This window comes from Panthera pardus, unplaced genomic scaffold, assembly GCF_024362965.1.
Source record: "Panthera pardus isolate Hobbes unplaced genomic scaffold, ASM2436296v1 HiC_scaffold_22, whole genome shotgun sequence".
NCBI lineage: Eukaryota > Metazoa > Chordata > Mammalia > Carnivora > Felidae > Panthera > Panthera pardus.
This window is the reverse complement of record NW_026526788.1, coordinates 79,779,322-79,802,272: the sequence shown is the minus strand read 5'-3', so window position 1 is coordinate 79,802,272 and position 22,951 is coordinate 79,779,322. Positions and strand designations below refer to the sequence as shown.

The following is a 22,951-nucleotide window of genomic DNA, read 5'->3' as shown; positions in this document are numbered from 1 at the left end:
CAGATCTGAGTGCCCTCTCCCGCCCACGGCGGACCTCTGGGACTCTGTGAGGCCGCGTCTCCTCTCCCCACCTTCCAGACCGCCTTGCCATAGAAACTGACAACCCCTTTATTTGATTGGCTCCAGGGCCTCTAGGCGTGCAGGGCAGTGCGTTTTGTCTCAGATCTTTCTAAGGCCCGTATGGATCGCTCAGTTTTTTTCCAGGTACTTATTCTAGCATCAGCTGCCAGAGCACCCGAGAATCCCAGCAACTGCCTCCCGGCCCCCCAAGGCTCCCAGCTGGGTTCCACCTCCAAGGCCCCCTGAGCAGCAGTGAAGATCGGGGTCCAAATCTGCGCTGTTTGGCAGGCCCTTTCCCCCCCAGTGGTCATACTTGGTCAGCAGAGGCTGTCCCTGAGCAGGTGGGGTGGTCCACTCGTGACTGTCGTCCAAGATCCCGGCCCGCCGAGCACAGGTGTTTCCGGGCTGCCACAGGGTAGGGGTGCTTTGGCAAAATCCGGCCGGTTGTAAAAAGAGGCCTCTGCCTGCCGGACGAGACGTGTCCGTTGTGGCCTCTTTGCTTTGGGGTAACACGGCAGAATTTCTTGAAATCTTAAAATAGCAAACTCAAAAAAAACCTCAGGCATTTGGTTCTTGAGTCGCAAGCAACAGAAACCAACTCGGGTCTTCAGACACGATGCATGGTTCTGTAGAAAGCATGTCAGCCGAACTCACACCGTGTCCAGGAGAGCCGGCAAATGTGTCTCAGAAACCCCACAGGACTGTTCCATGTGGCAGGATCAGCCTGGTTCCCCTCGGTCACTCTGCTTAGGAAGCTGGTCCCATTAGTCCGACTGCAACCCTGTCAGCCTGTGTCACCCGTAGAAGCGGCGGCTCCTTAGAAGAAATCGGGTGCTATTCCGGTCGGGTGGCCAGAGAGCTGCCAGTGTCCTGCCTGGGGACCTCCCTCTCCTCCTCCTGAATCCACGAGGCCAGTGGACTTGTCTTTCCCGAGACGATCAGCATTGCGCCCTGGCATCGTCGTTGTTTTCCACCGAATGGCTAATTTCACAATTTTTTGTGTGCAGCTCTTGCTGTAAGTAATACCGGGCCCGAGGACGGCCATTGGAGCTGGCCTCGAGCTGGGGCACTGCGTCCCTGATGACGAACACGTTCCTGCTTGTGCAGAGGCGAGCCTGAAACCAGCGAGTAATTGCCACCAGGGGAGCCAGCCCTGCAAAGTTAATGCTGGCCAAGTGGTTGAAAGGAGTGTGGTGATCTATTTTTTGCGATGTGTCCAACTGCAGCCAGAATTGTCCTGAGATAGATACGGCAAGCTTGTAGAAAGGGAGTAGTCGTGTTGACTAGAGGGCCACCAGGACCCTCAGATCCTCCTCAGCAGGTGTTTCCTCGGGCTCTGTTGGGTCTCTGGGACTGTGTGAGGGGCTCTCTCCTTGTTTCTGTGTTGTTCCTTGGTGCGGGATGTGGTCATACGTGGCTCTGCCCTGGCCGTGACATGGGAATAAGAGTGACATCGCGAGCTTCTGAATGTCACCTTTGGAGGTTTGAGCAGTGTCTGCTTATCGGTACCCTAGCTTTTGGTCACAGACCTCCGTTTTTAGTCAATTTTCCTTAAACATTCATTGTGCCTTGGCTTTCTCCCCTCCAAATCCCCTGGCTGTAGAGGAAATGGGGCACTCCCTCCAGGCCTAGGGTTCGCCCTTGCCCCTGGGTACCCCCTTTCCCCTAGTCCCTTAATGGGTTATTTGCAACAACCCGTCCATTACATCCTAATATTAAAAATTACTCAAACGGGGCGCCTGGGTGGCTCAGTCGGTTAAGCGTCCGACTTCGGCTCAGGTCACGATCTCGCGGTCCGTGAGTTCGAGCCCCGCGTCGGGCTCTGGGCTGATGGCTCAGAGCCTGGAGCCTGCTTCCGATTCTGTGTCTCCCTCTCTCTCTGCCCCTCCCCCGTTCATGCTCTGTCTCTCTCTGTCCCAAAAATAAATAAACGTTAAAAAAAAAAATTTAAAAAAAAATTACTCAAAATGTCAGAAGCAATGAAAAGTACGTTGGTTAATATGAGGCAACATGGCAAGTCTATCTGCAACTTCCCTTCGCTGGCATTTTCTGGGGTCTTCTGGGAACCTCTACCCCAACTTCAGCAACACTGTAGGGACAGCAGGTGCTGGGCAGCAGGGTGGCTTGAATTAAACTGGATTCTCTGGTGAGTGGGTCGACGAGTCCCTGCTGTGACTGAGGGAACATGTATGGCATGGTCCCTTCCTCATTGGAAGTGAATCTTGGCAGTGGCCCGGCTCAGCTCTCTCTCCTCCTCAGCAGTGGGGTTTCCCGCGGCCCCCACACTTCATGCAGGACACGTGTGGGTCTCACCCATACCCGCCTCCCATGCAGCTGCCCCCCACCCCCCACCTCAGCATCCGTTCCCAGCACAACCCCCTGCGCCTTGCCCTTTCCTGCTTTCCCGTAAGGACTTGCAGCCCGTATCTGAGCCTCGGGCCTCCGCTGGGAGCCCCTGGGTCTCCTGCACAAGCCTCAGCTGCATTCTGCATGCCCAACCTGAACGAGGGCAAAGGGTGGGTTTCGCCAAAGAGGAGGCGACCCAAGCCAGGGAGGGGGGCGATCGCTAGGCAACCTGGAGCGTGTTGCCCAGGTAACGGGATCCATGCGCTGATGCTGTGGATGGACATCTTGTGATGAGGGCCCTCGGCCTCTACGGATGTCTTGGATAGCTCTAGATAGATGCCTGCCTTGGGCCTGCCCGGCGTCTTCCTCTGTGGTTGCTTTTTAATTAACAACTTGGGTTTCTTACTATGATCTTGAACTCTGCAAACACTGTCTGATTAACACGTTTGCCAGCTCCTTCAGAGGCAAGTCAGGGTGTTCTGCACCCTGTAGGGGGGACAGCTTGGGACAGGTGGGCCGATCTGACCACACAGTGGAAGACCCCCAGTCCATGGGAGTCCGCCCCTGGGATTGGCAGCAGGTAGGGGGAGAGGCAGAAGAATCTGGTGGAAGAAGGAGGGGTCAAAGTCTCACCCTTTTGTTGGCCAAAAGGACGGGCAGAGGTAGGAGCTTTTTAGTGAGCACGTCGAGCCCCCCCGCCCCCTTTCCAGGGGCCGCTTTCCACTCTGTGCCTCAGTGTTCTCATCTGTTAAAGGGGACGGTGCTGCCATCTCAGGGATGAAATGAGAGGGTGTAGGCCACCGTGTGAATTACCGTCCATCACTTCCTTCTGCAGAGTTGGGGTAAAGGGCAGGGTCCGGGGGGCTTGTCTCAAGATGGCACCCTTGGTCTCTGGGGATTCCTTCTTCCCATTTGCACACACTCCTCTTGACCTCTTGTGGGGCTTACCTGCCAGTTGAGCCAAGAAGAACGCCAGCAGAGGGCTCACCAACCCCTCCCTGCCCACAAACCGCCTCGACACCCTGATCCCCACCCGCCATGCGGGGTTAGGTCTGATGAAGTCGTGGGGTGGGGGGAGTCCCAGTTTTCCTGCCTGGTACCGAGGCTGTTGGGCTCGATTCACTTCACTGCCCTGCGCTGGGGAGCCACGTCGTGGGTTAGGCAGGAGTGTTGTTGGCACCCGCAGACTGGGAGGGACTGGATCGCTGGGTGCATCCCGGCCCAGGATGGAGAAAGCGCTGCCCAGAGGAATCCTGCGCCCTGGCCCCTTCTGAGGCCAGGACAAAAGCCTTTTCTCTGCTCCTCGTTCAATGAGGTGATTGTCCCAGGAGGCCGCAGCTGTGGCGTGGGAGTGCTCTCCCGGGGCAGAGAGGCCACTGCAGCGGTCATGTGGGCACCACGGGGACACCCTCCCCACCTCCACGTGCTGGTGGGAACGTGGACACGGCTCCAGGTGGGGATTTCGCTTTCAGCTTCTGACATAAGCGTGTCGCGCTGCGTGATGAGCCCTCTGGTCACGCAGGGGCTTCGCGTGTCTGGGGCCCCGACCGGCACCCCCAGCGGCCTTTGCAGGGCTGGCAGGAGAGGAACCTTTCGGGAGACCACACAGCTGAGCGCAGCCTGTGCAAGCCTCTGCCGGAGCCTTCACCCCGTGCCCCGTGGTCACACAAAGGCCGCCAGGGCCGGAACATCACATGCTCCTGGCAGGGGCTCCAGGAGCCCAGCCATGCCCAGCAGGCCCCGTGAGCCGGCACAAGTACGTTCTGTGCAAGAAGGAAACGAGACAGACTGAGCCCGGCCTTGACACGCCGGTCACTGTCCAAGCCTGTCCCGACATCTGAAGGCAGAAGACGTGTGGGAAGCTTTCTCCTTTTTACTTGTAGCCTGTGACAGCCCACATGTGATGTGTCGAGAAAGCGGGAGTCATTCCACCTTGGCCATCTGGGTCCCGCGGGGCGGGAGGGCACGAGGCCCAAGACTTGCCAGCACGTGGATTTGAAGGGAATGGTTTTGTTGGAGAAAATGCTGCTCCTGCATCACCGGGGAGGACGTGCCGGGGCTCACACGCAGCCTCGGGCACCTACCTCAGGCTTCCACTCCTCTCTCGATTGGGTTGGGGGTGTCGCTCTGCCCCGTTGAGCCAGCTGGCCGGCCTGGAGCAGGGGGACAGCCTGCACTTCGGCAGCATGTAGGGAGAACCGGCCCCGCCTGCCTCCTGGCCCCCACCCCCCAAGCTGTGGGGACAGGTGTCCCTGGTCTGACGGCAGCAGGACACGTGACCTCTCTGACATGCTGGTACCCGACCGAGGAGGGGCTGCTCTGCTCGCTTTGCTGTCCTCGGGGAAATTCTCTGCTCTCCCGAGTCCCCAGAGAGCTGTGCGCCCTCATGCACGACTCCCGCCACCTGGCCCAGGTGAAGAGGGGTCGTGAGCTGAGCCCAGGGTGCCTGTTTCTACCAGGGATTTCCTCAGGAGCCATGACATGTCCCTCTTGTTTGTTTAGGACAGTGGGGGCACGTGGGGGCAGGGAAGCAGAGGGGAGCCCCCCCCCCCCCCCGCAGGCCTCGGCAGGTGCAGGGGGCAGTTGTGTCTTGTTGGCCTGATGCCATGTTGCGGTGGAGTTAGGAACCACGGTGGTTCGTGTGCACAGCATTGGAGATGGCTCACCGAGACCCGGGTCCCCCTCGGACCCCCACCCGGACAGACCCGGCGGACACACGTTCTCTCTGGGTCTCCTTGGCTCGTCCCGGAATCTTCCCCAGTGACTCCCAAGTAGTCCGCGGTCTTTGAACCCCCGGGGGCCCAGGGAGTAGGGAGGGAGCTGTGGGGTCCCCCCCGCACCTGATGGAGGTGGGTAGGGGTGGAGCCGACAGGTGTGAGTGGGGGCGGAGCAGAGCCACCTGTGGAGGACAGGCCACCCTGCCCACCTGCCGCATCATCCCGCCGTCCTCACAGGCATCCGCCCCCAGATCATGAACGGCCCCCTGCACCCCCGCCCCCTGGTGGCGCTGCTCGATGGGAGAGACTGCACCGTGGAGATGCCCATCCTGAAGGACCTGGCCACCGTGGCCTTCTGTGACGCACAGTCCACTCAGGAGATCCACGAGAAGGTGGGCGCCCCCCCTCCCCCCCCCCCCCCCCGCCCCCAGGCCAGGGGCAGCCGCTGGTGCTGCCATCCTGACGGTGCCCTTCCTGCCCCCACCCTTGGGTCTCCCCTGCCTAGACCCTCCCGCCCACCACCCCACACCCAGACGCCACCTCCACATCTGCCTTCCTTCCCCTCCCCCCCGTTGTCACCGGCAGAGTCCCGGCACAACCACGGGCCGCTCAGCCGGTCGCTTCCCTGCTGAAGTCCTCGGCTGCGGGCTCGAGGGCGATGGGGGACACGGGGCGAGGCTCCAGCCCGCGTTCTGCTTCCCCCGTCACAGGTGTTAAACGAAGCTGTTGGTGCCATGATGTACCACACCATCACCCTCACCAGGGAGGACCTGGAGAAGTTCAAGGCCCTGAGGGTGATCGTGCGGATAGGCAGCGGCTACGACAACGTTGACATCAAGGCTGCCGGTGAGCTCGGTGAGTGCCCGGGGCTGGGTCCGCACGCCTGCCGCTCTGGCCGCAGGGAGGTGACCTTGCCAGGCGGCCCCGCCTGGTGGCCGTGCTCGCCTCGGCCTTCGCAAGTGAGGGACCTGAAGCCAGACGAACTGGGAGCCCTTCGCCGCAGAGGGGACCGTGCGTGTGTGTGGCCACAGGTCCGTGTTGGCCAGCGCGGACCCGTCATCCTGAAATAGCAGTGCCGGGAGCGCGGCTCAGGGCTCGGGGAGTGGGGGGGCCGTAGGTCTCCTCCGGTCCTGGCACGGAGCCCCCCCACCCTCCTCCTCCCAGAGGCTGCTGTCCACACAGACACCGGCACCTCCTGTCCAGCCCTGTCGCTGGGGGTTACCACAGAAGGGCAGAGGCGGGAGGTGGGCGCCCCGGGGCAGGCCCGTGGCACCGTGGCCTCCCTGTCCCAGCACCTGGTGTGGACTCCGTATGCGTCGGGTGTTTGCAGAGCAGGGATAGTAAGCATCCCCGGGCTGTCCTGCTCTCTTTGGGAGGCTCCAAGGTCCCTCTACATCAGCTCCCTGGTCACTGTCCTTGCTGTGTGTTTGAAATACACCGGATCTGCTCCTGGGTGCGAGGGCCGGTGCTGTGCCTGGTGAGGAGTAGGGTGCCCCGAGGCCACAAGGCTGCTAATCTAGGAACCCAGGCCTTCCCAGTCCCCCAGCCCTTGGCTGTGCTGAGGCCCTGGTGGGCCGTCTACGGGCCAGGGGTCCGTCTTCCTCCCCACCCCCACCCAAGTCAGCCTCTCGGCGCCCTCTGAGGACCCCGTGGGCCCCAGGGACGTGCCGGCACGTGCAGCAGGCGTCCCGCAGCCCTGGCTTCGGCTCAGGTGCCCACCTGCTGCCTTTTCAGCCCCGGGAACCCCAGCGGGCCCCAGCCTCCTCTCCCAAGGTCCCAGCCCGGACCTCTGAGTGAAGGTCCCCGGTTTCTCTGAATGGTTAGCTCCCTCCCCTGAACTGGGGAGCACCCCGATACCTGAGCCGCAGGGTGAGCTGGGGAGAGGGAGCCTGGCCATGGCGGAGCCTGTCTGGCGCTGAGCCTGCCGTGCCACTGTGTAGTGGTTCCGGGTGCTCTGGGAACGTGCGTGTGGCAGGTGGGGTTGCCCCGCAGGTGAACCCGAGAGGAACAGGCGAGAGGTGGTCATTCCCCAACACCTGCCTCCTTCCCCTGCTCCCTCCTGGAAGTGGGGGCAGGGTGGCAGGTGGCTTGGGAGATGATGCTGGCTTTCCTGGGTCCCCGCTCCTCTCAGCACCCCTCTGGAAGGGGTGACCTCACATTCCAGACTCATTTTGTGCTCTTGGTAGAGCTGAAATCCCAAGTTCAAACAGCGACGGAGAATGTGGTTTAATGGGCTGGGGGTCCTCAGATGCACATACCTGTGCATGCCTTCCCATTTCTGCAGTGTTTCTCCCCCCCCCCCCCCCAGCGCCCCCCCCAACCGCTCCTGGCAGCCACAGCCTCCTGGGTTCGAGGGAAATGTTCGTGTTGAGTTTCCTCGACGGGAACCAGCCACTTCTCTCAAGCAAGATACGGGAAGTTCTCCTGAGCAAAACTTGCCACCCCTCCCCTTGGCAAATGCCACCGTGCAGCCGGGCAGGGCCTGGGGGGGGACCCTCATCTCCCTAAAACCAGAGGTGCTCACCTCACCCAGCCACACGTCCGCACTGGCCCCGGGAGGTGGTGTTCCCAGGGGCCTGCGGTTTTGAACAACGTTAAAGGACGTGGGCCCTGGTGTTTTCATTGATCCTGATGCGGTCTGATGCGGGAGCTGCCCGGGACACCTCTGGGCCTCTGTCCTGTCTGCAGATTGCACTTCCCAGGTCATTCTGTGCCCAGACCTTCCGCAGATGAGGACAGAATGGCCCGTGGCTGCGAGTTGTCCTGGGTCGGGCCTGCGGTGCGGCATTGCTGGGCGGGCGCTCCCTTCCCGGGGCACACTGGAGCCGTCTGGGGACCAGACCGCCACACTGGAGGCCCTGAGATGGATGGTCTGGGTTGAGAGAGGGGCGATGCTCAGGAAACAAAGGTGGCACCTGCCTGGGCCTGGACTGGCGGAGGTGGGAGGTTGCTGGAGGCCCCAGGGCATGGAGCCCGCAGGCTCTCACCTGGTGTGCCTTTCTAGCAAACTCCTTTATCTCTCGTTCTGGAGGGGTGACCGTGGAGAGTGAAAACATGGACTGAAAAAGCAGCTCAGCTCTTGGAGTCAGGCAGCTGCCACTCCTGCCCTGTGGGCGTTAGAAGCTTGTCCTAAAAGCCTTTGGAGAATTGCCCTGACTCGACCACACCCACCGACCTGCCGATGGTTTAGAAAGAGTTGGCACCTCTAGAGGGCTGGCGAGGCTTTAGAGTTTTTGGAGGAAGGTGCCGTTGCCCTCAGGGCTGGACAGTCCTTTGTCTCTTGGGGACCCCTCTCTGGGACATTCCCTCCCAGGGTACAGCCATTCTCGGGGCTCAGGCGGGGGAGGGGGGTGGAGGGTCCGCGCTCAGCTCTTGTCCTGCTGGGCTTTGGCCGGAACACTTCAGGTTCCTCAGAGGAATGAAAACCAGCCCAAATGCCAGAAGATTCCCTTAAATCCTGGCATCTGCCTCCATCTGTCCAGACTGATAAACCATGGCTTCCAGCGCTGCCCGAATTCTAGGCCCGGCTATTTCAAGTGAAGTGTAGGCCGCACCGTGGCTGACCTCCAAGCTTGGGGAAGGTTGGTCAGCCGAGATGTCAGACACTTTGTCCCCCCGCAGGTGGCCGTGACCAGATGGGCCAGGTAGAATGATGTGCTCGTGGTGCTTTCATCCTCTGAGCTGTCTTCCTGAGGGCGTCGCCGAGACCCTGGACCTCTGGGCAGCCCTCATGGGGTGGAAACACAGCTGCTAGAATGGGGGTGCTCGTTACGGATGGCCCTGGGTCCTGTTTCCCGGCGCTTCCTGCCCAAGACTTCGGGTGGTTCTTTCAGGCTCTCGGCCACAGGGCCTGTGGGCCCGCCCTCACCAGCTGCCCACTGCTTGCTTCCCAGAAACACGGGGTCTAGAAGCACAGGGTGGGCCGGACGTGGGACGGGTAGGGGACCTGGGGGTGAGCCAAGCCGGGGGGTCAGCGTCCCCGAGGCGACAGGCAGGCCTCGGAGACCCGGCCCTGCCTGGGGTCACAGTCTGTGGCCGGACAGGCCGGCTCTGCCTGCCGCCCCCGCCCCTCAGCCGGGTGCCCCGCAGTCCCGGAGCCCCCCCCACAGAACCGGGCCCGGCCCTGTCCTCCCCAGGGATCGCCGTGTGCAACATCCCGTCGGCGGCGGTGGAAGAGACGGCCGACTCCACTATCTGCCACATCCTCAACCTGTACCGGAGGAACACGTGGCTGTACCAGGCGCTGCGGGAGGGCACGCGGGTCCAGAGCGTCGAGCAGATCCGGGAGGTCGCCTCGGGAGCAGCCCGCATCCGCGGGGAGACGCTGGGCCTCATCGGCTTCGGTACGTGGCGCTGCCCAGCCCCGTCCCCGCCCACCGTGGCTGGTCCCCCGGGAGCCGGAGGAGCCGAGGCCGGGGAGGGCGAGACCGATGAGGGAGCTCCCCCGCCTGGGCGGCTGTGTCTGCCGTGGCTGGGTGGGCGGCAGGAGGGGCTGAGCCGAGTCTGAGCCGAGCGGACGGGTTCCCCGCGCACCAGGCCGGGGTGACGGCAGGGCGTCCCTGAAGGATCTTGAGCCAGACGGTGGCATGGGTGGCACGGTCAGGTCACCAGCTTAGAAAGTTCACCTGGGGTCAGGGGGGCAGGAAGAGGTCTTCCTGGTGACAGCCGGTGGCCCGGGGCGTATTTGGGGCAGGTTATCAAGGACCAGGTGGGCTGTGACAGGAAGCAGCCTGATGATGCAGCGTCAGGAACCCAGGGGCTCGGGTGGGTCCCACGCTGCGCACGGCAGGGGGGCGGGGGTGCTTGCTTGTGTTTGCTGAGTCTCCTCCCCACCGCATGGCCACTCCGTGGTTGAGGAGATGAACCGACCTCCCTGCCTCAGCGTCCCAGTCTGTACCTCGGGAAGGAAGCGAGACACAGGGCTGCCTCCTAGGACGCAAAGGAGGCATGAGAAGCACGGCCCGGGTAGTAAGTGCTGGGCTGGCTTCCAGAGGGCTCCCCAAACCGTCACTCCTCCTTAGCTCAGGGCTCTGCTTCCGGAAGACCGAGGGTCAGGACTGCTGGGACGGCCCGGGTGCCAGCTTGAACAAGGCAGAAGGAGCTGGGTTTCTTCAGGGGGTGCACATCTTTCTAACTCCCGGGGTCTAAGAACCCAGGTGTCGGGGGTGATCACACGCACGCAGGAATCCTAAAACTACGTACGACGGAGGCTGGCGTACTTTCCTACAAAGGACCGCAGGAGACGCACATGCGGAGTGTGAGGCCCGCAGCGCCCTCTGCTGGTGCCCGGAGGCCTCCCGTTCTGCCAAGTGGCTCTTGGACGTGGTTCTTACTTAGAACGTTGGGCATTCTTCTGGTTTTTTTCTAAGTTTATTTTGAGAGAGGGGGATGTGCAAGTGGGGGAGGGGCAGAGGAGGAGAGCGAGAATCCCAAGCAGGCCCCGCACTGTCTGCACGGAGCCCGACGCGGAGCTCAAACTCACGAACCGCGGGATCGTGACCTGAGCCAAAATCGAAAGTCAGATCAACCGACGGAGCCCCCCAGGCGCCCCCGTCACACATCCTTCACCCCCGCAGCGGCCCAGCCCCGTGGTAGCAGCCACGGGCCCCAAGCTCTTCCTGGGGTCGTTTCTTTGGCCGAGCCCTTCGAAGGCTGCCCATCCTTTGAAGACCCTTTCAGTATATCGAGTCCCATGGTTTGAGCCCCGTGTGCCCCGGACTATAATCCAGCACCTGCCACGTTCTCCATGCGCTCTGATTGTGACGTCTCCTTGCCGCCTTCCAGAACTGCAGCTTTGGGAGGGGGTGGGAGGGGGCGCAGAGGTAGGCGGGGCCTGACTGCCACGGCTGCCCCCGGGGGCCGAAAGCCTTCGCCTGCCTGGGGCTCGGCTGAGAAGCCGCAGCAGAACCTGGAGCGTGTGGCGGGCAGGTCCCCGGCGTGGCCCCAGCCCGGGCTGGTGGTGGCACGGTGCTCGAGGACAGCCACCAGGTCGGGAAGTTGCGCAAAAACTGGAAGGGCCAGCCAGCCAGTGGCGACGACATCTGCATGCTTTTTTAAGGCCGAGGCCATTGGCCCTTCCTCCTGCAGGGCTCCGTCTTGACCAAGTCAGGAACGGAGTGAAGCCCTCCAGTCTTGTAGAGACTTCACGACACCTCACGGCCTAGGTAGAAGCCCGGGAAAAGGTGAGGGTCAGGGAAGTCACGTGCCCTCAGGTAGCAGCGCCCCCGGTGAAATCTGGGCGGGCTGCTCTCCGGCCCCCAGAGCCGCAGCCGGGAAACCCCATCTGGAAGCAAAGTGTGTCAGGACGTGGAAGTAAAGCAGGGGGCTGGGGGCCCGTGAGGTGGGGGAAGGGTGGGGGCCTCACTGTTGGGTGTGAGCCCCCAGCCGCCCTGCGTGGGGGCCCGTGGTCCCGTATTTCAGGTGCATCGGGGGTCTCGTAGGCCACTGCCACACCCGCCTCCGGTGTGTCACCTTAGGTCACCTGCCTCCCCTGGCGGGGTGTGGCTGGGGTTCCTGCTTCGCCGCATCCAAGCGGGGACGTGGAAGGAGGGGGCCAGGAGGGACGGCCAGCTGCCGATCACCCTGCGGCCGTCCTGTAGAATGACCTCCTTAAACCTCCGCCACCAAGTCGCCCCCACGCGGGCTTCCTCGTTTGGAAAGGGACACCTTCCTTGTCCCTCCCTCCCCCCCTCCCCCCCCTCCCCCGCCCAGTTGAGCAGTGGTTTTAGATAAAGATGGACTGTGCACACTTCCCGCCCGAGTCCGTGCAAGCATCACTCCCGCTCCGGGAAGCAGGATTCGCTCGCCGCCCCTGGGGTTCGGGGGGTTTGTGCCAATGACTGCCATGTGGGAGTCAGGGAGGCCTCCGTGTCCCGGTAGGTGGTACGGGGTTCTGACCTGCTTAGAGAGGGGCGTGGGGCCTCCCCCGCGGGTCGGGGCACCCCCGCACACCTGAGAATTAGCCCGACAGGGACGTGCCTCCACCCCCCACCCCCCACCCCCCACCCCCCGTCAAAGCGGTTCCCCTCGCCGGTTTGTGTCCAGGCCCGCTCTCCCCTGGTTCGCGTTGATCGCTTTGCCCCTTCCGGGAGCAAACCCAGTGCTAATTGGCAAGAGAACGTTCCCGGCTCCTGCCCTCGATGTCTAGAGAAAGCAAGCCCGGGTTGGGAAGCCTGCTGTGCCCACGGAAACAGAGGGGAGGGGTGATTCGTGACCGTGAGGATATCGTTGATGGCTGGGGTAGGTGGAGTTCACTAGAACGCTCTTTCTGGGTTTAAAATGTACGTAATAGGAAGTTAAAAAAAAAAAAAAAGAAAGGATGCCAATACAAGCAATAAGCCCTTTCCTCTTCACCCAGGAAGCTGGCCACCCCCTGCAGCCCCACTAAGCTAAGCAGCGCAAGCCTGCAGCGTCCCCAAGCTTTGGGCACAGGGCTGGGTCCAGGTGCCGGCTCCGGCCCCCAGAAATAGCGGAGGCAGCGACGCTGGGGCCCACGCAAGGCCTGGCACCCGGAGTGCCGTGCACTCGCTCACCCGGACTCTCTCTCTCTGCACAGGTCGCACGGGGCAGGCGGTTGCTGTTCGAGCCAAGGCCTTCGGATTCAGCGTCCTATTTTATGACCCCTACTTGCAGGATGGGATAGAGCGGTCCCTGGGCGTACAGAGGGTCTACACCCTGCAGGACTTACTGTACCAGAGCGACTGTGTCTCCTTGCACTGTAATCTCAACGAACATAACCACCACCTCATCAATGACTTTACTATAAAGCAGGTAACGGGACCCAGGTCCCCTCAGCCCCCGGAAACGTCCATCAGAACCAAAAGGGGGACGGGAAACGGTCCGCGGACACACTGGCAAAAAAGGAAGACAGTCCCCTAAGACGTGAATGAGAAGCCAGGTGAGGCCCCTCGGCAGGATGGGCCAGGTGGAGCTGGGACTGGCAGGAGCTACCCAGCAGGGACCTGCCTTAATGAGGTTTGGCCTCCAGGCAGCGACAGGCAGGTGACAGGTCACAGCTCCAACCGGCCTGCCCTCCGGCCCTCTCTCAGGATCGGCAGAAACTGACCCAGCTGCCTCCAGCTGTCGCTGAGACACCACACTGCCTTCCTCCCAAGTGCTGCACACGCGTTCAGTAGCCAGGTGGACAGGACTCCTCTGGGCCGCGGCTGGCGTCTCGAAACCGCAGTACAGGTGCCTTCCGGCGCGGTGGCATCTAACGGCTCTTCCTTCCTCCCACAGATGAGGCAAGGAGCTTTCCTAGTGAACGCGGCCCGCGGCGGGCTGGTGGACGAGAAGGCCTTAGCGCAAGCCCTCAAGGAAGGCAGGATACGAGGGGCAGCCCTCGACGTGCACGAATCGGAGCCTTTCAGGTGAGCCTGGCGGGCTGCTGGCACGCGTGTTACCCCGGCTCCCGGCCTCACGCCAGGAACTCCCAGGGCCCACTTCTATACCTGGCTGCCCCCGCCCCCACCGTGAACTTGGGGCACTTTCCCAGAGAAGCAGCTCCTTGGGCAGGAAAGGAGAGACATTCTCCGGCCTCTGTCCTGAGGGCTACGCTGTACTTGAAGCGAGCGTGGGAGGGCCAGGGGGCCCCCGGGGGGAGGCAGAAGGCGCCTGAAAGGAAGAAGAATGGTGTGTTGGTCGGCCGAGGCTTCCTCTGTCCCCTGGGCCATTGATTCTTTGAGACCGGCTGGCCAGTCCTGCGTAGATGGTTCCTCCTCCGTTCTGAGTCCCTGATTACTCCTGACACCCCTTGTAAGAGTCTTGGTATGTTCTTAAACTCCCAGCCTTTAGGAGACATACTACCAAACGTTCCTCTACACAAGCCAAAGAGCCCATCCTCCACCCGGGCGGGAGCTCCCTTTTGACGAATAGGATAGGGGTTGATATTCACGTTTTCTCATTTGCTGCGTTTTTGTACATTTGCCCAGCTTTGCTCAGGGTCCCTTGAAAGATGCACCGAATCTCATTTGTACGCCCCACACAGCTTGGTATAGTGAGCAAGCCTCACTAGAGATGCGGGAGGCAGCCGCCACCGAGATCCGCCGGGCCATCACAGGTGAGCCCTCCCTCTGCACCCCTTGCAGCCGGCGCCTGGCGTGAGCCCCCCGCGGTTCGGGTGCTCCTGGTACCGGTAACACACACACACACACACACACACACACACACACACGGGAGGGGTGACGGAGGCTTGCGACGGGCAGAGAGAGTTTAGGGATCAAGTTGATTCCATTTTGAACGAATTGACACAGTTTATTCGAGCCCTGAACTGAATTTCAGACAAAACCGATTTCCTCTCTCATTGGCCATCGTAAGCATGCGAACTGCGGAGGGACCCCGAGCTCCTTTGTTGCTCTGGCTGAGGTCTGGGGTGAAGAGTTTGGTGTGTGGGCCCTGGAACACGGCACATTTTCTGAAAATCGAAGGGTCGGCCCTCTTATTATAAAGAGACTTTACAGTCAGACTACCGTCAGTTGGTGGTTCTCACCAGTACCAGCTACGAAGTAGAATATTTAACTTACTCCTTACAAAACACATAGGATTCTGGGACGCCTGAGTGGCTCAGTCGGTTGGGCACCCAACTTCGGCTCAGGTCATGATCTCACGGCTCGTGGGTTCGAGCCCCGCGTCGGGCTCTGTGCTGACAGCTCGGAGCCTGGAGCCTGATTCGGGTTCTGTGCCTCCCTCTCTCTCTGCCCCAACCCACTCGCATTCTGTCTCTGTCTCTCTCAAAAATAAACAAACATTAAAAAAAAAAAAAATTTAAAAACACATAGGATTCATTTTAATCATCGTGTTCCAGGTCGCATCCCCGAAAGCTTAAGAAACTGTGTGAACAAGGAATTCTTTGTCACAACAGCTCCCTGGTCAGTAATAGATCAGCAAGCCATTCATCCGGAGCTCAACGGCGCCACATACAGGTGAGGAGCGGGATGGCACTGGCCGAGGCTGGAGTGCCGCTCAGGGGAGATGGGAGGAGAGTGGCATCAGCTACCCGACCTGAGTGCTCCCGGCATGATCTCTGCAGTCCTTCGTCCCGATGCCCAATTTCTATGGAGCAAACACAACTCTCGGATGCAGCCTCGAGTCCGGGCTCCTATTTATAAAGGGAGCAGGAGTGGGTCTGATCACTGCAAGAACCCCCACTGCATTCCAGGCCACTGCAAAACCAGAGGGCTTCTAGGTGAAAAGGTACTGGAAAGATTTTCAAGTGAAAGGGCATGTTGGTGACTCTTTCTGGTTTGAATCCTCTGGCCCAGAGCCTGGTGCTTTCGACTGGGGAGAGTGCCCGCAACGCACAGGTTCTCAGTGACGAGAAAGCTTGGCCCGGGGCATGTGTGATGGAGGCAGTGCAGGGGCATCTGCTCCGGGGACACGAGCCACGGCCCCTTAGAAGGGAGCAGAATTTCACTGGTGGTCATTTCCCCTGGCTCTCTTTTCCCCGCCGTGCTGGGCTCACAGAATCACTGTTCCTGCTTCATAAAGGAGCCGCAGCCTTGAGCACTCCAGAAGGGAGTCTTTGTCTTGCTTACTGGAACGCACAGTTGCCCCATCCCTGGCAATATCCACATACCAGGCCAGATCATTCTCTCCTGGGAACCTGTCCCGTGCATCGTGGGGTGTGCAGCAGAGGCCCTGCCCTCCACCAGTGCCTCGTGCTTCCAACCGGAATAACCGGAAATGGCTCTAGCTGTTGCCTAACATCCCCTGTTGCAAACCACCGCTCTAACCACCGGGGCCGGGGACACAGAAACACAGCTCGTGTAGTGGGACCCACACATTCAGGCCCGGACTCGGGGGAAGTTATGCTGCTTTCTTCACGGTCTCCTGGCTTCCCCATCAGTGCCGGACCCTGGTTCCCGCTCCGCACTGTTGTCCTTCAGAGGCCACAGCGTTAATTCTTACTTTTGACAGACCAAGACCCCGTGGCCCCTCGGAATACTTCTGGTTGAGGGACTGTCGCTCACAGGATCCTATTCACCCGAGTCCGGAATTTTTGAGCGCTGAACAGTTGTGACAGGCTACAGGAGGGGAGCCAGGGGTAAAGGGCTTGATACCTTTGAGGAGGAGGAGTCTTGGAATTCTAAAGCACCTGCCCCCTAAGTATGTTTCATCCTAGGGATGTTTAAATACACTGACTCACATTTGCCTAAGAACCGTATGTTCTGTAGGCGGCTTAATGCCACGTGTCCCTGCACACACAGCGACCTGTGTGCCCGCGACATCAGATGGCCCCATCACCAGCTCCCCTCTCCACCTGCCGCTGTGTCCAGGCCACGACAGCATGGAGCTAGCTCGCCTAGGAGGCCACACTTAACTATCACAGAGGACTTCATACGGCCTGTTGGGAAGTCATTAAAAGCATCGATAGGTCTTTTTTGTGCAGAGTATTTCCCAAATGTAGTACGGGCTGGTCCTGTTGTGTGACAGGAAACTTCCAGATTGAACTAAACAGACTTTATTGCGAATTAAACGTCCGCGCTTTAGATTTTTCACATAGAGGTCTCCTTGCGTTGGGGGTGAGGGGTGACAAAGTAACTCCTAAAAAACCAACCCGAAGCAGGCAGAGCCAAGCGCTTGGCCACTTCCAGCCCGGGACTCACTGGCCCTTTCTGTGTGTGCTCCTCAGATACCCGCCAGGCATCGTGGGCGTGGCTCCCGGAGGACTTCCTGCGGCCATGGAAGGGATCATCCCCGGAGGCATCCCGGTGACTCACAATCTCCCCACCGTGGCACACCCTTCCCAAGCTCCCTCTCCCAACCAGCCTACAAAACACGGGGACAATAGAGAGCACCCCAATGAGCAATAGCAGAGAATGACGAACGGTCATCCTTCAGATAAACCTGGGACCAAGAGACAGTGACAAATAGATGAACTAAGGAAAAGGAATCTGACCGTCTTTTAAACCGATTCCGGACACACGCCTCACTGATGTCGCAGTGTTACATACGAGCTAGACGCCGAGACGCGGGGAAGCAGAAGCTGTCGTCTGGTTACGGAAGCGCTGAAAAGACTAGGACGTGATTTATTAACGACCAACTTCTGTTATTGTGTGTTACGTTCTTCATCTGTGCATCAAATCACAAAGAATAAATAGATCTTTTTCCTTTATCAGCCCCTTGGGCACAGCAGGTCCTCAACACCTTGCTCTAGAATGTTGCATCTGAAGTTCCAAACGTCAAAATAAAAAATGCTAAGAGGAAATCCCCCTCCTATGACTCTAGTCCCTTCGGTCCGTGGGGGCTGGTGACCTCTTTTTGCTAATAGGAAGATTCAATTACTACAAGATGGGGAGGAGACTGTTGGCCTGTGTCACACAACCGCAAGCATAGGATCGAGGACCATACAGCCTCCTGTACAGAAGCCTCTCTCCCATCTGAACTGCATACTGAGCGGGCGAGTTGGTTGTGAAGTCAGTAATACCCTCTGATGATGCAAAAAAAAAAAAAAGAAAAGAAAAAAAAAGAAAAAAAGAAAAAGTATTAAGTTTCACAAGCTGTTTGTACTCAAATATATTTTCTCAGTTTCAGATCCTCAGCTATTTTATTGAGTGGAAAGTCTTGAGCTAAAAGAGTTCAAGAAAAATAATGTTGCATTTCCTTATGTCTCAGGAAACACTTTTTATGGTAACTTGTCAGATTGTCTATGAACAAACCCACTTTTTTAGACATTGATAAAGTCTTCTTTTCTTCACGTGATATTTTATACAAGAACACTTCAGGTGTGTTATTAGATGTGACTGATTTTAACAAATCCTATTAGATTTGTATCAACTAGTTACATGTTATATTCATAGTCTTTTGTGAATCATCGCCTTTTTGTTTAAAAGATGGCCTATTTTGAGCCTTTGTATAGGTACATTCCTGTTTTTGTGACAAAAAGAAAAAAAAAAAAAAACCTTTAAAACTGTCCCAAACAGAAAAATAATGGCTATCAGAACTGTTTTGTTTTCGTGTGAGTCACCGTTCCTGTATTTGTTTATTGTAAAGGTGGACATATAGCGTTCAGTGCAGTTTTCAATAAAAAGTAATAAAAATTTGTTAATTTCTGAAATTCAAGTACATCTCACCCACGTAAAAGTTCTCCACTTGAGATGTTTTAAAAGCAAATACATTTTCGATCAGCCAGTTTCCGATTCCCGTTACTTCAGGCAGGGTTCAAAGATGAGCAGTTTCCTTCTCTACCTATTCATAACCAGACTCAAGAATGCTGATGATCACCCGGGAAAAGTCAAAACCTCACGTTACGAGGCCCATTGCTATCAGATGATGCCATCCTTCAGATGGAACTAGGTCGATTCAAGAAACAAAATGGGTCAAGTTAGAGAGTTCGGCTTTTAATTTGCCCAAAAGCAAAATTACCTGGCTCAAGCATTAATGCGGGAAGGGAAGTGAATCTCAGAATTCTTTTAAGTGATATTTACAAAGCAATGTTGCAAAATGGTAACATCAGGCATTTCCGTCGGTTAAGAACTTAGATGTAAAGGATTTTCTTTCTCGACTAGCATTAAGCCCCTTTGTACTCGTGGCCTGTGCAGGTACCGGTCAACCAGTCCCGTCCAATTCCAGGCACCAAACTCCCTCTCGCTCCCTTCCCATTAAGAAAAGGGCGTCTTCAAAGCATCAACCTCCCTCCCTCGGGTGAGGGTGGTGGTCCCACCTCAGCCCTCCCGGAAAAATCACATCAAAACAGCCTCCTCTGGACAGGCAGGAGCACGTGCTTACTGACCCACCCCCCCCAGGAAACCCAATGGGAGCGGAACATCCTCGTCATAACCAGGATGTTGGCAACGAGGGCGTGACACGTGCACACGAGATTCCCCGCCTGCCTAAAGAGAGCGGTGCTCCCTTAACACAGACGGAGTCTGGGACACGGGGAGCCTAGAGTCGGAAACAAAAAGGCCGGTTCCAGTCCGTGGTGCACCTAGGTTTTGTTTAATTAGAACAGAAAACACCACACTGTATTCTCCCTAAAAAAACAAACCATAAAGTTAATTCCATACAGTTCTGGTATTACTGTCCAGAGTCCACCAAGACGTGACCTTCGAGAAAGGACCGCATACTCTCATCTTGGGAATGACAGCCATGGCTATTCAATCGCTCCAGAGCTGAACCTAGCATTGACTCACCAACATTCTGGCCTCTTCCAGCCAATCTGCTGCGAAAACCATTTAAAGCCCTGTCCCTGCCTGGAGCCTAGGACATGCAATCCTCTACCTTTCCCACAGGGAAGAACGCTGTACCTGTTAAACTAGGTGTGGTCGGGATCACTGATCATAAATAAATAAATAAAGAGGCACCTCAGGGGAAACCACTCAGCAGACCACCACACACAGGCTAAATACTGAGCCTATGCTTTCTGGACAGCACTGACTGCAGTGTAGACCATAGTGACTAGATGCTTCTCTCTCAAGCATTTCTCTTTGGCTTCTTCAGTTGGGAGGGCAGTGTGCTTACCAGCAACTAGAACAGGATCTGTGCCCACTGAAGAATTATTCCTACGTATGGAGAAACGTTTACAGAGATGCTATGCTAAGTAGTCGGACAGCCTTCTAAAAAATTACTGACCAAAATGAAAGTAAACCACAATCTGTAGGAAAACATACCCACCTGGAACAGTAACATTTACCATCATTACATCACATTTCATTTATATGGAATCAAATTGCAAGAGTTTCCTGCAAGTTTGAGCATACAGCAAAAGCGATCCTTCGTTCCGGGAGTATCTTTCAATGGACATTTCTGAGAGGAGAAAGAACTAAAAGGACATCTCCTGGGTGTTTTTCTATTTTTAGTATTCCAGCATCAAATTAGAGGCTGTGCACATTTCAAACACCATCTAAACAGAACTGAGAAGAAAACAAGTATTTAAAGGTTTCTCGCAGCCTTTTCATCAAAGGGAAGGAAGCGTGTGCGGGGGGGGGGGGGGGGGGGTGTCTTTCCAAATTCCTTTGCCACGTCAATAGTCTACAAAGTGCTTATCAGGACACGAAGTCTTTGTGCTCCTGAGATAGGTCTGAAATTTTTACCCAGTATTGAACATATACCTGAAGTGGTCAAATAATACTTTTTATAAAAAAATTTCTATCTAAGATTATAGTTTGAACTTTTAAATAAGAATGGCCACAATTAACCAACATGCACAAATTCTCAGACCGCTCTGAGAAATTCATTATGCAATGCATCTACCACCTTACTGCGTTTTTAAGTCTTTATTCTATGCTTAACTGATTCCCAATTAGCCCAAGCAAAGGCATGCCTCCCTGACACAATTGGCCGAAAGCAGAGCTGAGGATAAAAGGAAGCGTTCCAAAGAGCCTCCGCGTGGCAATTTGGGAGAACGTTGTCAACCGCGTCAAGTGAGCGAATTGCACACAACTGACGTAGTCACGCGTGGGCCTGCGTCCCGAGCGCTTCCCTGACATCCAGGGAGGAACTGTTCCCGAGGACACTGCCGTGTGGACTCTGGTGGAAGAACCCTCATTTTAAGGGCACTTTTCCAAACGAATAAATGCCTGAATACCGAAAGGGGGCCTATCAGGAGCTTTTAAAAAGGACAAGATAATAGAAACCCAAACCCTTTCCAAAACAAGGGAATGACGTCTGTATGAGGTTCCCTCAATCCTTACTTTCCTTCCTCGCAGTTTGTTCCTTCAAGATTTGGTTTCATTTTATGGGGCACAACAGGAACTAAATTATTAATAAAATAAAAGCTTGTTTTTATTTTTACGTGTGGCTGTGGATAATCTGTACAAAAAGTTTCCAGATGTCTGATGAGCTCTAGCGAGACTCAACGTAAAGTGGATCTTTTAAGGTCGAAGTAGAATGTCGGGTTCTACTTAAGAAAGAAGATCTCGGAGGAACAGAGAGTCATCTGCCGTGTGCTTTTGGAGGTGCCCGTGCTGAAAAAAACATCTCGATAATATGAAGAGGCTGGTACAACTTGTCCTATGACACAACTTCTTACACAACCACATGCGTTACATTTATAGACAGATTTACAATTTCAAAGGGAAAAGGTTCTGTCTTCATAAAATTAGGGTTTTTTTTTTCTTTTTTACAAACTGTAGTCCAAACAAAGGTCTCCGTCTCCTCACGCAGCAGATCCGTCGTCTCCACCGGGTGTGGACGAGAGACACCCCTCCCGGCAGGTCCAGCCACATCTGGGTCCCTCGGCGCCCCCCACGCCGCCGGGGGCGCGCACCACACTGGCTCTGGGGTCGCCGCAGAGCCGAGACCCTGGTCTTCTGCTCTCGGGTCTTGTTTTCATTCATCTTCATCGTCGTCGTCTTCCTCTCCATCGGACAGGGAGGTACAGGGCCGGATCTGCCTGTAGCGGTCGAGCCACTTCTCCACCATGTGCATGACCAGCGGGTGGTTGCGCCGCCGAGAGCTCTTTTGCAGGGCCACCAGCACGCCGCCCTCGGTCACACAGCAGTCCAGCCACTCCCGGAGTAGCTTCTCCTGCTGCTCCTCGTTACCTAGCTTTTGGAGGGATGTGAAGAGGGAAGACAGGATCACAGATCAGAGGCCTGCTGGGAAAAACGCATGGAAACATAGCTGGTAGGATTACTGATGAAAGGGTCGAAGCAACAAACTTCACATGGTTTCAGCCTCTTGTCAATTTTACGATTAAAACCCAGTTTCCTACGGTTAAACAGAAAAACATCAGTGGTGGGGGCGCCTGGGTGGCTCGGTGGGTTGAGCGTCAGGGCCTTGGCTCAGGTCACGATCTCACGGTTCGTGAGTTTGAGCCCCGCATCGGCCTCTGTGCTGTTGGCTCGGAGCCTGGAGCCTGCTTCGGATTCTGTGTCTCCCTCTCTCTCTGCCCCTCCCCTGCTCACTCTTTCTTTCATTCATTCATTCATTCATTCATTCATTCATTCATTCTCTCTCTCTCTCAAAAATAAACATTAAAAAAAAATTCAGTAGGAAAATTGGCAGAAAATAGACCTCGAGGGGAAGAACCATCTAGTAATAGGTTAATTTGTTTGCCAGAACAGGAAAAACCAAATGTTAACCTAATAAACCTATCGTGGCAAAGAAAAGGCTAGAAAAACAAAGTCTCAGCTTCAAACACATGACAAGGTAAGTTTATTCAGTATTTACAGAATGAAGTTATAAAAATTATGGTCTATTAATTTTTTTCTTAATGTGATTATAACAGTTTTATAATAATGACTAGTACATTAAATAAAAGACCAATAATTTTTGTAAGAATGTGCGTTTTCTGAGAGCGTTCTTTCTGCGCATCCTCACCATCACCCCTGCCTGGGTCTCCACCTCCCTCCCCTCCTCACCCCGTCTGTAACACCCTCCGACCTGGGCTCCCGCTCCCCCCGCTGCCCAGGCATCTCATCTCCACACTGAGCAGCTGGTGTTCCTCTACTGGGCAAGCTGGTTGTTGGCTTCCCAGCTTGCAAAGTCAAAGCCAAGGCTTTAAAAGGCTGCTGCTGAGCGAGCCCCTTGCCATCCCTTAGCCCTTCGACCCCTCACTGCCGGGCTTTGTGGTACCCCCTCTACCTACCACCCTCATCCTCCGTATCCTGCAAGACTCCTCTTCCGGGTCTCGGGGCAGGGTCACCTCCTCCTCAGATGCCTTTGGTTACCACCCGATTAAAAATGTTTGTTTTCTTTCTCTTTCTTTTCTTTTCTCTCTCTCTCTCTCTATTTATTATATTTATTCATTTATTCAAGAGGGAGGGAGACACAGAATCGGAAGGAGGCTCCAGGCTCCCAGCTATCAGCACAGAGCCTGATGCGGGGCTCGAACTCACGAGCCGTGAGATCTTGGCCCGAGCCGAAGTCGGACGCTCAACCGACTGAGC

The 22,951-nt window shown here is 56.7% G+C and overlaps 2 protein-coding genes across 4 annotated transcripts in view; one reads left to right on the top strand and one right to left on the bottom strand.

Moving 5' to 3' along the window:
• Window positions 1–18,163, top strand: part of CTBP2 (C-terminal binding protein 2) — a 37,813-nt gene extending 19,650 nt beyond the window's left edge. The window contains 8 exon segments of the mRNA XM_019424658.2: window positions 5,361–5,515; window positions 5,834–5,978; window positions 9,260–9,466; window positions 12,679–12,893; window positions 13,362–13,492; window positions 14,054–14,181; window positions 14,926–15,043; window positions 16,753–18,163. Of these exon segments, the coding sequence (XP_019280203.2) occupies window positions 5,361–5,515; window positions 5,834–5,978; window positions 9,260–9,466; window positions 12,679–12,893; window positions 13,362–13,492; window positions 14,054–14,181; window positions 14,926–15,043; window positions 16,753–16,933 (1,280 nt within the window). The 3' untranslated portion in view covers window positions 16,934–18,163.
• A 276-nt stretch (window positions 18,164–18,439) lies between these two features.
• The window catches only part of ZRANB1 (zinc finger RANBP2-type containing 1), a 42,623-nt gene continuing 38,111 nt past the window's right edge, over window positions 18,440–22,951 (bottom strand). For all 3 annotated transcript variants that reach the window (XM_019424663.2, XM_019424666.2, XM_019424667.2), the window contains one exon: window positions 18,440–21,608. In XM_019424663.2, coding sequence (XP_019280208.2) covers window positions 21,390–21,608 — 219 coding nt within the window. In that variant the 3' untranslated portion in view covers window positions 18,440–21,389. The remainder of the gene's footprint in view (window positions 21,609–22,951) is intronic.